The sequence below is a fragment of the Megascapheus bottae genome, unplaced genomic scaffold (genome assembly GCF_031878675.1).
Source record: "Megascapheus bottae isolate mThoBot1 unplaced genomic scaffold, mThoBot2.hap1 H_3, whole genome shotgun sequence".
Classification (NCBI taxonomy): Eukaryota; Metazoa; Chordata; class Mammalia; order Rodentia; family Geomyidae; genus Megascapheus; species Megascapheus bottae.
This window is the reverse complement of record NW_028327860.1, coordinates 502,256-516,985: the sequence shown is the minus strand read 5'-3', so window position 1 is coordinate 516,985 and position 14,730 is coordinate 502,256. Positions and strand designations below refer to the sequence as shown.

Genomic DNA, 14,730 nt, shown 5'->3' with positions numbered 1-14,730 from the left:
TTTTGTGACAGAGAAATGCAAAGGAATCTCCCAAAAGCTTTGCCCGAGAAAATTCTGACAGTAGCTATACACTGGAGAAATTTTCAAGATGCTATTATGACTCATTATGGAAAAATGGCTGGGTCTTTTAATCACGGGATACAATTGTGTTAAAAAGGATGAGGCCACGTAGAGGCATAACCTTTGAAATATTGCTTTGTATTTGCATTAGTCTCACTATTTAGAAAATGTGGCTTTTAATGTGATTTTGCACAATAAAGCCTTCTAGTTCAGAAGGGCTCTTGTAGTTGTTTCCCCTAATTTGGGCTCTACCCATAATTTTCTGCACATTGCCCACTGAACGCACAGAAAAGGACCACCCTCGGCCCTTGGCATCCCTCCCATGTCTTCTTTCTTCCCTAAGAGGCAACACTGGTACCTTTCGCATTTTGGTTCCCTTTGTGTTGTTGTAATATTGGGTGGCCGTCACTTACGAAGGCCACAATCCTGTCATTGATTATCAGGTTTGTCTCAATTTGTAAAGAATAAAAAAAGAAAAAAAACCCAACAACCTTTTCCTGATTTGGTGCACTTTAGCCGTTCCATACTTCCTATATACCTAGAAAAGAGGAAATTAATATTGAATATTTATTTCTGAATATCATTAAGAGACAAGGAAGAAATCAACAAGGATGAGCACAAACCAACAAGGGAAGGCAGGTGACTATGAAAACCGAGCCTCCAGTGTTGTGATTCACGCGAAGGGATCACTGAGAATTAGGCTTGGTTTTAGATTTGGTTAAGGTTCCCGGGGTTTGGAACCCAGGATCATCACAGTTCACTGGAAACTGTGTGCCGGGCATCTGAGCATCTTCCCAGCCCACTTTGGCTCCCCACGTCGTCCCCAGGCAGGGGACCTCATGCCTGAGCAGTGATTTGTGTGCAGGAATGGTCTCCTGGCCAGCTCCCTTTGAGACAAGAGTCCTTTGTCCCAGCTATAAACGGAGTGGACATCCATGGATCACGTTGGTGAAGCATCTGTCGCCTCAGGCGCTGACAAGAAGCCGGGCAGGGGGGCGGCAGTGGGGGTGGCAGGGTGGTTGAGGACGATGGCCAAGTGCTGGATGTGACTTGGGAGTGGTGTGAGCAGATCCATTCAGACCCCCCAATTTCTGGTCCTGTGGTGGTGTATAAGTGAACAGTGTCCGCCGAGGGGCATCCACCCGGGACGTACCAGCTGCTCTGCCATCCATTCCTTCCTGGTGGCAGTAGTGGGATTAGAGGTGGTAAGGAAGGGCATGCCATCAACCGTGGCTCAATGAAGAATGGTCCCTCCCTTCCTTCCGCCCTCCCTTCCTACTTTCCTTCCCCCTTCCCTCCTGCTCCCTCTCCCTTCCTCCCTTCTCTCCTCTTTTACTATTCTGAAAACATCTACCAGAAGACAAATACCTAGGCAAACTGAGTTTCTGAAAAATTCAAGACATTCTCTCCTACTATCCGCGGAACCAGAAGCATTCATTCTGATTATTAATGAACACAGAGACGCACAGAGAATAGCGTTCAGCAAAAGAAGAAGCCACATTTGTGAAATATTTCAATGCATTTTATTCATTTTTTTATTATGCTGGTCCATGAAAAGATGAAGCCACATGGTGGGGGGAAAAACAAAAAAGAACAGCCAACTTCAAGAGAAGGTCAGCTCTACACCACTGTCCTGTGCTTAGAGCCGTGCTTTCTGCTGGCCTCCAACTCCATCCACGGTTTGGCTGAAGCGGCTTTGTTAAGGTGCCGCTGGACATATAGAGAAGCAAAGAGAAACAAGCCAGCTCTTGATGAGCAGGAGAAGACGCAGGACTGATGTCAGGGGGACAAGGTCCACCTAGGAACAGACCGATGTCGCCTCTCTGGTGAGAGCCGCGGCCAAGGGATAACCGGCGGACTCCTGGCTGAGAGGGATTTCTTAGCATGCATTCCTGAGGATATACTCGGCAATAACCTTGACAGCAAGCATGGTCTCTTTGCAGGTTGGTTTTATCTGGGATTCCGGAAGAAGAAAACCAAACCTGCCTCTGTCACGAAGCTCAAAGGCAAATGTGTATTTGATGCCCAGCTCGTAAGCCCAGTCTAGAGAGGAACCTGATGTTGGGTCTGCAAAACATAAGCCGTAGATATTTAATTAACATCAAATGCTAACACTTTTCTTGAAATGGAAATTGCTGGTATAAACCTAGCAATTAAAAAATAATTATGCATACAGTTAAGTGTAGTCTGAATGGTACCTTCTGCAAAACAGTTATAGATTTGTGACTCACCATGCATTTAAAACACATGCTGCATGCAGTACCTCACATGTATACTAAGCTGGGTATACATGCGAACAGTTCCTGAGGACTCACTGATTTCTGGAAATTATCAAGGATACTCTCCACAAGAGCTATGCAAAGCTGCCATCTTTCTCTTTGCATAGATAGTCACATAGCTGGTACCAAATTTCCTATACTTAAATGGTCAAGGAAGTTATTTTAGCTTTCAGATTTTGTCCTCTATTCTGAACTCTCTATGGTGGTTTTTTAAAAATGAAATTCTACTAAAGATGTAACTAACTGGCAGAAAGATGAAAAGTATAAACATACAGCCTAGACATACATATATACGTATATGTGTGTATGTGTTTATGTGTGTGTGTGTGCATTCGTACTATAAATGCACATATATATATATTGCCTTATGTAATGAAACTAACAAGAATTTTTTTTGAGGGGGAAGTGCACAATAGCTAACTATCTTACTTTAAATTGGATTCCATTTTGTATGGGCTCTTACGTACACTCTGTATCAGGGAAAAGATTAAACTGCAAGTCAGTCTTGACAGATATATCTTTGCTTCATTATAAATGGTCTAGAAAATTCTTATCTCCCCCTCCCCACCTGAAACTCAGATGGAACCTGGAGCCTAGGTTCACACATAATTCACAGTCTCCTGCGTAAACTGGAGTCCGGGCCAATGATTCTAGATCTCCCCTCAGATATCTTTCTTAAGAGTAGTAATAGAAAGGGGTTGGCAGGAAGGACTTACAAATGGTGGATGCTATGGGGCCATAAATGTAGTGGGTTTCATAGCGACTTGACAGCACATCAGTACCAATCTTCGCGACTTTGTCCTGCAGAGGAAGAAAAAACAAGAGTGGGATTGCAACCATCATTAATGGTTATGGGGGTTAGGAGCCAGTCATACAGGTTGCTTGGCATTTGAAAATCAAAGCACGATAAGTGGTTGAGGGAGAAACATTTTCAGTAGGATGTATTATGGTCATAGAGACTTCCAGGTGCATAATGATGGCATTCAGCCATACCGCTGCCGTGTCCTCTCCCCTCTCCCCATCTGCATAGCTCTCTTTTCTTTCAGGTATTTTTTGGCTTCAGATATCTGTCTCCCTCATATCCATATCCCCACTTTCTCCTCCCCTCACCCCCCACATCCTCATTCCCTCCTCTCTAATAGTTGGCACTGTGCTGGGGCCTGGGGCCTGTGAAGGGCAGGGAAGGTGAGTGGGGCAAAAGAATTAATACCATTTCCAAATTGATCAGGAGAATAAAAGTACAGTGAATCCCTTAGCTCTGGTGCCTGGGGCTGGTCCATCAATGGCCTTCTGTTTCATTGGGCTCTGTCTGTGGGTATACAGTGTGGCCTACAGAAAATACTAAGGCTGGGAGATAGTAGAATTCTACTCAGCATGCCCTAGACATTTCCTGCCTCCTGGTATCTTTCTTTCTTCCTTCCTTTCTTTCCTTCCTTCCTTCCTTCCTTCCTTCCTTCCTTTCTTTCTTTCTTTCTTTCTTTCTTTCTTTCTTTCTTTCTTTCTTTCTTTCTTTCTTTCTTTCTTCTTAGAAAGAACTTATTATCTAGGTGAGCCCCACTATTTCTTTTCCCGATACAAAACCATGTGACATTCCCTCCACATAAGCCAGGTTCATGAAGAACTGATGGGCGCCCTTCCTCCATACCAGCTCCTGGAAGCTGGGCGGCAGCTTGTAGGTGTGGCCATAGGGGAAAAGGAGCATCTGGGAGTAGGAGTGGAAGGTGAGGTAGGCCTTGATGGACTGCAGGTGGGCCCGGATGAAGCTGGTCATGGCAGCAGTCTCTTTCTCAGACTCTGGGGCAGGGCCTGGGTAGGTTTCCTTACATGGGTTGTCCCGGCTTGGGGAAGCTGCAGAGAGAGGCGCCGATGAGATTATAGCCTGGTGTTGACCTGCATAGCCCGGCTCTTCTCATGTGTGTTCTCCAAACAGTGAAAATGAGGCCTGGGACGTGTTCTCAGGATGCTGCCTTCATAGCTCTGTCACACACGTGTGCGTGCATACATACATGTGCATGCACATACGCACTCGTACATGTACACACACATGCACCCATGATTGACTGTCTTTGCGCTTTTTTTTCCCCTCCCTCCCTCCATCCCTCCCTCCTTTCCTTCTTCCTTATTCTGGGGCCTGAACTCAGGGCCTGGGCACTGTCTCTGAGCCTCTTTGTGCTCAAGGCTAGTGCTCCACCACTTGAGTCACAGCTCTACATCTGGCTTTTTCTGAGTGGTTTACTGGAGATAAGAATGTTATGAACTTTCCTGCCCATGGTTGCTTTGAATTCCTCGGCTCTAAGCCTCATGAGTAGCTAGGCTTATAGGTGTGAGCCACTGTGCCGGGCTTATTTTCCACTTTTTCCTGCTATCCCACCAGTGGTTCTTTGTAATAAGTATCTGAAGAATGACTTACACGATGGTTTTGACCACTGCTAATGATCAGGTTTATCTGCACATCAAGGGCAAGAAGCTTTGGTCTCTCCTCAGATTTTCTAAAAAGCTTTGGTACATTTCGACGGAGCCTTCCCCCATCCTCCCCTTAGCAAGCTAGACATGGGCGAGCAAGAGAGAGCTTCATAAACAGCATCTTCTCCCCACTCCTCCCAGAGAGAAGAGTCTACCTGAGCCCTCTGGGGTAGAAGTGGTTCCCACCTCCATCCTAGGTGAGACAATTGGCCCTCCCATCTGGGAGTGCCTACGCTTTACAGACCCGGGTGGTTCCCTGAAATTCAGCAGCATCTCGATGATGCTCGGTGTTTTGTCTAAGACTCACAGCTCCAGGAGGCATCGAAGTTCCGGTTGAGGTCGGTGCCAATGCAGGTGGAGTTCTGGTGCCTGGAGCGGTTTTTCCTCCACAGGCGGTTCTGCAGGGTTGAGGGGCAGAGGCAGGCAATGGTAACGCGCTTCTGGTGTCTCCTTTGTCTCAGATTCCCTGCAGAAATCTACCTAGTCCGAGAGTCTGCTTGCCAGAGAGCAAACACTGTTTCCTGCCATGGGTTATCTTTTCAGATGCATGATTCTAAATCATCTTAGGCCTTGGTGAAATCAATTAAGTTCTTAAAAATCTTGATTAGCTCCTAGTGCTGGAAAATGAATAATAATCTGAGTGGTAACTTTATCGTATTATTTTCTGTTTTTATATTTGGGTCATATACAGGTCATCATGGGATGGCTGAAGATACAGTTTGATGTGGCAGTATCTGACTGACCGTTAGATATGAATGGTTTTTTTTATCTTCACAACAGTAGGGTAATACAACTCAAGACAGATACCTGGTGTCTCTTTTTTGACAAAACAATTATACCTCTATCCTGTTCGATATGGGTGAAATAAAATGACTGTCCCTTTAAGACAAGTGTGTTCATAAAAGTTTTTGAGTGATTTATTTTTAGCTGGAATATGATTTTGTCATAGCACAGAATCATATATTTCCTTTACTTATTGTCTAGGTCACTATCTTCAGCAGCAAATGTGTCATGCTTTTCCAATGAAACCAGAAAATTTAGTTGACTGAAGCCAGAAAATTTAGTTGACTGTGTCTTAAATAGAAACTTATAGTTTTTGGTACTGAAATCAACTAGTTATCCAATTCTTACACACAGTACATTATAATTAGTATACCTTAAAGCTAATAAATAACATGCCATTTTAACAGTACCTGTGTCCATGACCAAATATATCCATCTACGTTGAACACAGGTAGGACGTAAAAGTTCATTCGGTCCAGGAGTTTGGTCATAATTTTGTTTTTGCCATAACTTTTCGTTGCCTGCAGGAGTAAGAAAAAAAGTGCAGCTAACTGTAAAATTTAGCTACCACATGAGAAGATTTTGGTTTTGATAAGAATCATGACCATTTTTCTTGAATTATTTGCCCAAGGTTGAAGGATTTCCAATGTTATTTCCCTCTAAACTACACAAGAATAGACTATAAATATAGAGTTCAAGGAAGAAGTATAATATGCAACTGATACAACTCCAGATGATAAGGAAAGTTCCTTTTTATTTAGACTAATGACATGAATCGAAACAAAGCCTTTAAAGAATTGCTTTAATCATGCAGACTCCAAGTGTTTCCAGTGTAGCATGCAAGACACGTTTCACAGGAAGAAGAGAGGCCAAGTGGAGAATTCAAAGTACAATTTACCTCAGAAAGGTTCTTTCTCTCACTTCTTTCCATGCGTGTAAGTTGTGGATATGCACAGGAATGTGGAAATGTTGAGAGGGCTTATAAATAAGATTAAAGCATTGATTTCCATTTTTCTTTGCCTTCTCTTTCCTTCCTTTTCCTTTCTCTTTCTCTTCCTCCTCTTCCCTCTCCCTATCCTTTCTTTCCCTCCTTTCTGTTTAAAGTCAAGGTCTCCTGCTCACGGAATCATAAATTCTATCACAGAGCCACACTTTCAACCAGGGAATGGTGTGCGTGTGTGTGATTGTGTGATTGTGTGTGTGTGTGTGTGTGTGTGTGTGTGTGTGTGTGTGCACATATATAATATTTTTCCCCAAGGAATATTTTGAAGGTGAGGTCAGCTGCGGGTGTGGCTGCGGTGGTAAGTCTGGCTCAGTGTTTCCTGGCCTGCAGTAGCACACAGGAGCTCCCACGGCCAGGCCGCTCCTCTCAGCCAGAATGTCCTGGAGGCTGGGCAATCGGATCGGTGTTCTGAGTTCTGGCTCACTCACCTGATAGACAAACCACTGGCAGAAAGCAGGGGAGATCCACTCTCGAGCGTGAATGCCACAGTCCATAAAAATGGCTTTTCTCCTTTCGTTTTCTTTCCCAATCTACTTAAAAATAAAGACGAGGATTATTTTCAGGCCTTTATGCATCGACCCCTCATTGTGCAAGAACTCCTCCATAGTCTGCACAAACTTCTTCCCCCGTCTAACCGCATTTTCACAAGTGGTATATGGACCTGATTTGTGATCTGCTACCTTATATATATTTTTTTTTCTGAAAAAGTGTTTGCTGGGTCAGAGCTTCTTGTGGAGTTTTTAAGAGCATCGTGTTCTGAGTTTCTATTCCATTGCTAGCTTCCTGTGTTCAGAAAGATGGATCATGGGGTTTACTCTGTTCCCTTTGGTTTTTCTGTTTTCCTAAACTGGGTAGAGTTTGTGCTATGTGCACAGAAGAGGACAAACAGCCAGATAACTGCTGGGCGGTTATCTTGAAGAGTCTGCATTTGTTGGGGGCCGGGGGAGATGATCAAAGACGGTGAGCGAGTTTTGCAAGGGTGGCTTTTCCTACTCCTGGAAAACTGCCTTCACATGTGGAAGAATCCATCAGCAGCTGACCACTCACCAGCTGTGCTGCAGAAGGAATTCCCGCCAGGGCTGCATTGAGATGCCTCACAGAGTGTTTTGGGGGTGGCATGTGTGCATGACCCTCGTCATCTGTTCTCCTGAATTTCCGTGAGAGGGAGAGGAGTGCACCTCAAAGGTGCCGTGTGCGTGTTCTAAGGCTGTGGAAAGGTGGGGGAGCTGCCTGGCTTGGCCTGCGGCACCATCTCTGGCGAATGTCTTCTCTTCCTTGATTCCACCCAGACCTCCTGTGCTTCTCTTCCCCAGTTGATATCTAGAGTGCAGACTCACCTCATCTCCCTAGCTCGGCAGTCCAACAACTTTTACATTTGTTCTGAAAAAGAAATAACGGTCACCAGGGTTCATCTTGTGTTTTACCTTGAGAACGTAGAGTGGATTGTCTTCTGCGGTGGATCCGATTTTAATCCGTGACACTAGTTCAGGATGTTTTTTCACCATTTTTTCAGTCCAGGCTACAATCTTGTAAGAGCAAAACCCATTTTGAGGAGTTAGAAGAAAGAAAGCAAAACGGGGGAGTAACAAATGCTGAGTTACTTTTTTTTTGAGTAATTGGAGTTTTAGCCTGTACCTTGTCCCAGTTATTGTATTTTGCATAACTGTGCCTGCCCAGCCCATCTTCTTTAACATCAAACTGTTTCCCAATCTCTTCTTGTAGATCATGGATCAGGACTCTGTTTGATAGGAAATGATAAGCATACATTTTTTTGTCACGAGAAGGAAAAATATAGTTATCTTTTATTTACAGAGACATTTCTCTTCCTTCTTCTCTATCTGTAATCAAGCTTAGTCTTTTTCCTCATTCTTCTTGTCTGGCCATCTCCTTCCAACGTGTCACGGGTCTGCCTTCGGATCGCCCCACTCATCTAGAGCTGTGCTGTTCAGCGTGCCAGTCTCTAGTGACAAGTATCTAGCTGCTAGAACCAGGCTGGTCCAAAAACAGAGATTGCTGTACGTGTGCACATACAACTGGGTTTTGAAGAATTAATATAGAGTGGTACACACTATCACACATTCAGTTTCATAAAATGTATCGTGACCCTTACTTTTCCCTAAAGCTTTTTACCTTTTTAATGGCTACAAAGCATTTTAAACGTCATGCATGGCTCATCTTATGCTCTTATAGTATTCCCCATCCTTCTTCAAAGTGTGCACACTCACGCACACACACACACACACACACACACACACATTTACATACAGCACAGGCAATGATTGACAGGTTCTCTGGCTCTGTAGTTACTTGTCTAATGAGGAAGCGGGGAACTGCGTTGCTCTGAAACACTTGCTATGCTCCTTTGGGGGGTGCACTTTGGTTTTGTCCCTTATCCCCGTAGGACCTGACCCACCACCCTGGGTGCAATGGGGCTGAAATGGATAGGAACGTGAGGCCTCCTGGGAACAGCTTCGTTCTGCATTCGGGCTCACTGCTAAGTAAAGGAAAGCACAAGCGAATGCCATTGCCCAAGGCAGGTGACCCTTGATTTACATAGAATAGGTGGGAAACGCGATGAACTCACATATCAAAATGGTCGATGCATACAACTTCAGTCTTCCCCTTCAAATAGTTTCGCTGAAATATTTTAAATATCCAGCACAGTTATCTGTGCTGGAAAACAGCTGCTAAATGCAGTTTCCCTTTGGATGAAGAAGGATCGCTATAAATAGGGATTTTCTTTGCTGTAAGAGAATTCTGAAGGCTTATGAAGGCTACTCAAGTTTGTTGGGCTGTGTGGCTCTGTCTCCAGGGACCACGTCTCCCTGCATTGGTGACATCCTCCAATCTAGGAAGTCCTTCCTCCCTTCCTCTGTCATCTGCCACCACCTGTCGGTGACAGCCCCGAGCTGGCTTTCACTAAGCCCTTCCCCAACAACCAATGCATTCCTTCTGGGTTCAACACAATTTTCACCACTGTATGTAAAAGAAGCGAGGGTGCTCGCGTATCTCCCCCTGAGATACCATAATATTTAACAGGTCAAGGAGTCTCATGATGGACTTCAATGTAGCCTCACCATTGTGGACAACAATAATTGGTTATATAAGTAGATACCACAAGTGAGTTACCCTCATACTTAATGAAGGAAGACAGGTCTCCCCATTCACAGTGTGGGGGTGGGGGGCTGAATTCTCAAGAGAGAATGTGGAGTACACGGCGGGGTCTGTGTCAGTCTTGAGTTCAGAGTTAAGGGCAGTCAAACATTGGTTGGCCAGCACACTGCCCTTGACACGAAGCAATACTGCCATGAAATACTAAGTCTACCCTTAGCCTTACTGTGAGGTTCCTGCCTCTGCCTTTTCATGAACAGCTCCTTATTTTCTCATTTTAACTTTTGATCAAATAGAAGACTAGGGTAAAGACTGACTAAATCTAAAAAAACTGCTAAATCTAAACACTGCTAAATCTAACTAAAACATGGTTCCCACCCACGGGGGCTCAAGCCAACAAATCTGCTTTCTACTGAACATTTGTTCCTCTGCCCATTTGGGTTTGCTAGTATATACACATTATATCTTAGACTTGGCTTTTTTTTTTAATGTAGAAGTATACTAAAAAGGAAGGAAGCCTGCTACCTCAAAATCAAGTCTGGCTTAGTATTTTAGTTTTTTCAGAAATTAAAAATAATGTCATACACAGGGGCTTTAAGCTAATTGGTGGCTCATACACACATGGGGGAGGGGAGAGAGGGGTTTGTCCTCTAAGTACATCATGTGTTAAACAGCCCCTTTACGTGGTCTTGTTCAGCCGGGTGCCGGGGTCCAAGCAGATGTTTCTGTTCTTAGAACCCTCTTCTGTTACTATCTGATGCCAAGAACTCATGGAATTAATATGCAAATAAAATTATCCATATAATTAGTATTTGGAGACAAGATTTTAAATAGTTCTTGTCTGCACAGATCACTTTACATATTTATATTTTTTGAGGAAGGCAACTAATTATGTGGCTCTCCCACAACTGTAGCTAATTTGGGCCAATTTCAGGAAATCATGTCTTAATTAGATAAAACTAATTTTTGTAGGAGGTTGAACGCTTTGCTTCTTGATGGAGGGAGCAGAGACGATCCCAGCTTCAGATAAAACGAGAAGCGCAGTCTGTGAGGAACTGGTGTAGATGTCTGGTTGCCACAGAGTTGTGTTGGGACAGGAGAGGCTACAATGGATGACCGGAGACCACAGAGTTGTCTAAGAAAAGATGCGAGCCACCTGTCCTGGTGTCTTTCCGTGATCTCCTCTCAGCCCTCCTCGCCCCCCACTCGCTGCACTCACGGCAGGAGCCACACTTCCTGTGTATATTAAGAGGGCGCCCAGTGCTGTTCAGGACAAGGTCTACACGAAGTGAGCAGAGCGCAGCTTTCCTTTTGGGTGGGATGGGTGGGATGCTCTGTAGAGTTGGTTGCTTCTAGAGTTGTGCTCTGAGTTGAGGCCCTCCTTGATAGTCTCCTTTCTCTATTGTGACTGGAGGGCTCAGACTACCGTCACTGCTTGGTGCATTTTACTTTCCGCATTCATAAACCTTTAGCTATTTGACATCATCTCTTTTTCCATTCAAACCTCACTCCACTGCTTTGAAAAAAAATGTCACCTCTCTGTAAAGCACTGCTTATTTGCTACGTGTTTTCTGTGGCCACATCTCTACTCCTTTAGAGATGGGTGAGGAGCAATGTGACATAAGGATGTGGAGATGATCTTCCCCAGGGCCTCGGGAGAACGCGGGGCTGGTTTCCCGTGGGTGGGGGTGATGGGATCCCTGCTGGCTGCCGTGGGTTCTGGGCCCTGCAAGAGCTGGCTGAGAGGGTACCCGGAGTGCATTGTCATTCTTGCAGCTTAGAGGGTATGTGAGAGCACATGGAGACTCCATGTGCAGAGGACTTACTCATAGTGCATCTTACTCCGGTCCAAGGCAGCCTGGATGGAGGGAGACTCCTTCTCGCTGACATGGAAGTCCACTGTCATGTTCGCAGTCACGTGGTGTGCTGCGTCTGGGTACCAGAAATCCAGCTGTGGAGATGGGGTTGCCGTTAGTCATGGCTAAGTTTGCTTACCAAACTCATAGTTGTTATGAAACCAATGGGAGTTATGCATCCCGAAAGAAATGTGGGGCTTGGTGCAACTAAGACAGATTCCCTTCTGTTCTATAAGTTAAGAGATTGTTTTTTTTCTTGCCCATGTACTTAAAGAACTGTTGAATATTAGAAAGTCATTCATCCTGAGCACTGTGTTAGGACATCATGTTGAGCAGTATAAAAAGGTCTGGAGAAAAAAAAAAACCAAACCAAACCAAAACAAAACAAAACAAAAAGGTCTGGAGAGCTCTTTTGGAAAATCTCTTTGCTCCTGCCATGGTAGAGTTGAATAGAATTATGTCTTGCTTGATTTGACCATCTTATCTGTTATCGCATGGGCATTTTTTAAATTAAATATGTGCCTCCTTGTCTCATAAAGCCAAGCACGGTCTCTCAATTCTGACTATTTTATTTTTTTTGTAAGCCATACGTCTCTGGACAAGTCACAGAACTCTAACTTCTCTGTCTTGACAACTGGAGCTAACAGGGCTCCCGAAGAGTATTTGGAAGACTGTGAAATGTGTAAAAGTCCCACGACACACAGGAATTCAGTAAGTACTGACTGATGTCTTCCTCTCTCTCCCCACAGCTGAGAATTTCTGAATGTGGTGGTTGAGGCCAGAAAGCCAGCTTCCAGGTAAATCAACTTTGATACTCCTCCATCTGTTGTGTCCACCCCTCACGCCAGGACTGTGACCCCGAGGCGGGTCCCGCTGTGGCTGCTGCCCAGCCCATTATGAGACACAGGAGGCTGCAGTACAGCAGCCAATATGTCTGCTTCTTTGATCCAAAAGTTACAGCATGAATTGGATACATGAGAGCTGCAGGGAGATTTAAAGGCAATTCGGGCAAGCCGTCACATCAAAACAGCAGTTTTTCTGCAAGATTGTGTGGAATCAGCACATTACATCCAGAAAACTTTTCTGTGTGGTTATTAAGTGCCAGGCCCAGAGGTGACGCATTGAATAAGCACCTTGCAAAAGGGAGATTTTGGTGTGGGAGCCTGAGCCACTTAGGGTCCTTTCCAATGTGCGAACAATGCTGACGTTTCAGGAAGAAATGGAAGAAACTGGGCGGAGCGAGCGGACAGACGGATACACAAAGAATTCCAGCGGGAAACACGCAGGCACCGCCAAGCCTTCACCAGATGAAGAAGAGCGCAGGAGCAAGGTGGGGGATGCTCTGGTGCTTGTGTTGTGTAGAAGGGAAGAAAGAGAGCAAAGGAGCAGGAGCCGAGGAGGTCCAGGGTGCAAATTCATGCTGACATCAACAGGAAACACAGACATGCTTCTGCCACGGTGCCCACGGGCACGCTGGCTTCTGAGTGATAGACAGAGTTTTCCTAAGAACCTTAGGAATATAGCTGACTGCCAGCTTCCAAGACCATGTGCTGCTCTAACACTTGCCTAAGGCTGGTGAGCTGGTGAGCTGGATTAGAAATTAAGCCTGTGGCTTGAGAGAGATAGAGATAGAGATAGAGATAGAGATAGAGAGATAGAGATAGAGAGAGAGAGAGAGAGAGAGAGAGACAGACAGACAGACAGACACACAGACAGAGACAGAGAGACAGAGACAAAGAGATAGAGACCGAGACAGACAGAGACAGAGTCAGACACACAGAGAGACAGGCACACAGAGAGAGACAGAGACAAAGAGAGACAGAGACAGACAGAGACAGAGACAGAGACAGACACAGAGAGAGTCAGACACACAGAGACAGACAGAGACAGAGAGACAGAGACAGAGACAGACAGAGAGGACTCTGACTACAAGTTGAGGGACCACTGCTGTCTAGGAGGGGATGTGGGGTGTTGGTGGAGGCTGTGGAGTGGAGAGGTGGACGTGGACGTGGGAACCGAGAACTACTGATTGATTTCGTGTGGGGCCAGGGATGAAGCCCAGATTTAGTTCTGGGGTTCAGATCTGACGTAGGCGGTCTGCGGGGCATTCAGTTGACCGTCTTCCAGCTTTGGTGTGTTTTCCGTGGTTACACGGTGACCGTGGTGTGTCCAGTCTGTTGGAGTCTTTGGCATGGCGCAGGGGACGTGGCTGGCACAGGGCAGCTGTGTATATGAGCAGTACGGCCCGTGTCTGATGGCCCTGCCGGCCTGTCGTGTTTAAAGGAAGTCCCTCTGACAGTGTACCTACTCTCAGAGGGGTCACAACGTACTGTCCCCAAAATTCACCCCCTCACGACTATTATACCCTCTAGAGTCAACTGGCCTAGGAGCCGGGAGGACACAGAGAAGGACCATAAGAAGGACAGGGAGTCTCTGGTTGGTAAAAGTGTCACAAGCAATCCCATAATTTATCATTTTACCAAGAAGTTATCATCTGCAAAGCTCTGGGGAGGAAAATCAAGAGGGATTTCTGTACAAACCAACACAAGGGAAGGATTGCCTGCTGGCTGAATTATGCAGTAGGCCTGCCGTTTCTCCTCACCCTCGAAGGGAAGATAAACTCCTGTGGGTGCTTTACCTCATTGGTCTTGGCCAAGTGCTTTATGACGTCCGCTTGGGTCCCATCCTGGGGCTTCACGCGGAATACCTTGTGCCTTCAGGAAGACAAGCAAGCACTGTCACAGGCGAGGAAGCTGTCCTCCTTCCCCATCCCCTCAGCATCCAGCCTTCAGGGTGACGCTTACCTGTCGAAGTGCACGGGAGCCACCGCCAGGGAGGCAGCGATCAGACTCGAGAGCAGGAGGCGCCTCATGATGTTTGTCTGTCCGTCCGTTGGTCTGTCCCTCATTCCCTTGACTGGGATTCCCTGGGCTTTTATGCCTCTGCCTTTATCTTTAAGAACTGCTCATTTCCTCCCGCCCAGGGTTTTCGGGGAGGGAGGAAGAACTCCAACTCTAACGGCCTCTGCCATTTATCTCCTCTGACCAGCGGAAACACTCCATTGGCAGAAAAATGATAGAAAGCAATTGTTTTGGCAAATGACTCGATTGAGATGGTGGAGCTTGGACTGGAATCCAGTTGTTGGTTCTGAAATATGGCTCTGCCACCAAGCTTG

At 45.7% G+C, this 14,730-nt stretch overlaps 1 protein-coding gene and 1 long non-coding RNA gene across 2 annotated transcripts in view; one reads left to right on the top strand and one right to left on the bottom strand.

The window, feature by feature from the left end:
• Nucleotides 1–1,608: 1,608 nt before the first annotated feature.
• Nucleotides 1,609–14,441, bottom strand: LOC150038929 (mast cell carboxypeptidase A-like). The gene is made up of 11 exons (XM_090328223.1): nt 14,360–14,441; nt 14,194–14,269; nt 11,526–11,650; nt 8,224–8,326; nt 8,013–8,114; nt 7,017–7,118; nt 5,996–6,106; nt 5,110–5,200; nt 3,985–4,187; nt 3,056–3,140; nt 1,609–2,127 (listed from the first exon to the last, which is right to left on the bottom strand). The coding sequence occupies exons 1-11, from the start codon at nt 14,425–14,427 to the stop codon at nt 1,940–1,942; spliced, it is 1,254 nt and encodes a 417-aa protein (XP_090184349.1). The 5' UTR covers nt 14,428–14,441; the 3' UTR covers nt 1,609–1,939.
• Nucleotides 12,314–14,730, top strand: part of LOC150038926 (uncharacterized) — a 99,797-nt gene continuing 97,380 nt past the window's right edge. The window contains exons 1-2 of the long non-coding RNA XR_016534590.1: nt 12,314–12,352; nt 12,769–12,885. This is a non-coding gene — a long non-coding RNA (uncharacterized LOC150038926). The remainder of the gene's footprint in view (nt 12,353–12,768; nt 12,886–14,730) is intronic.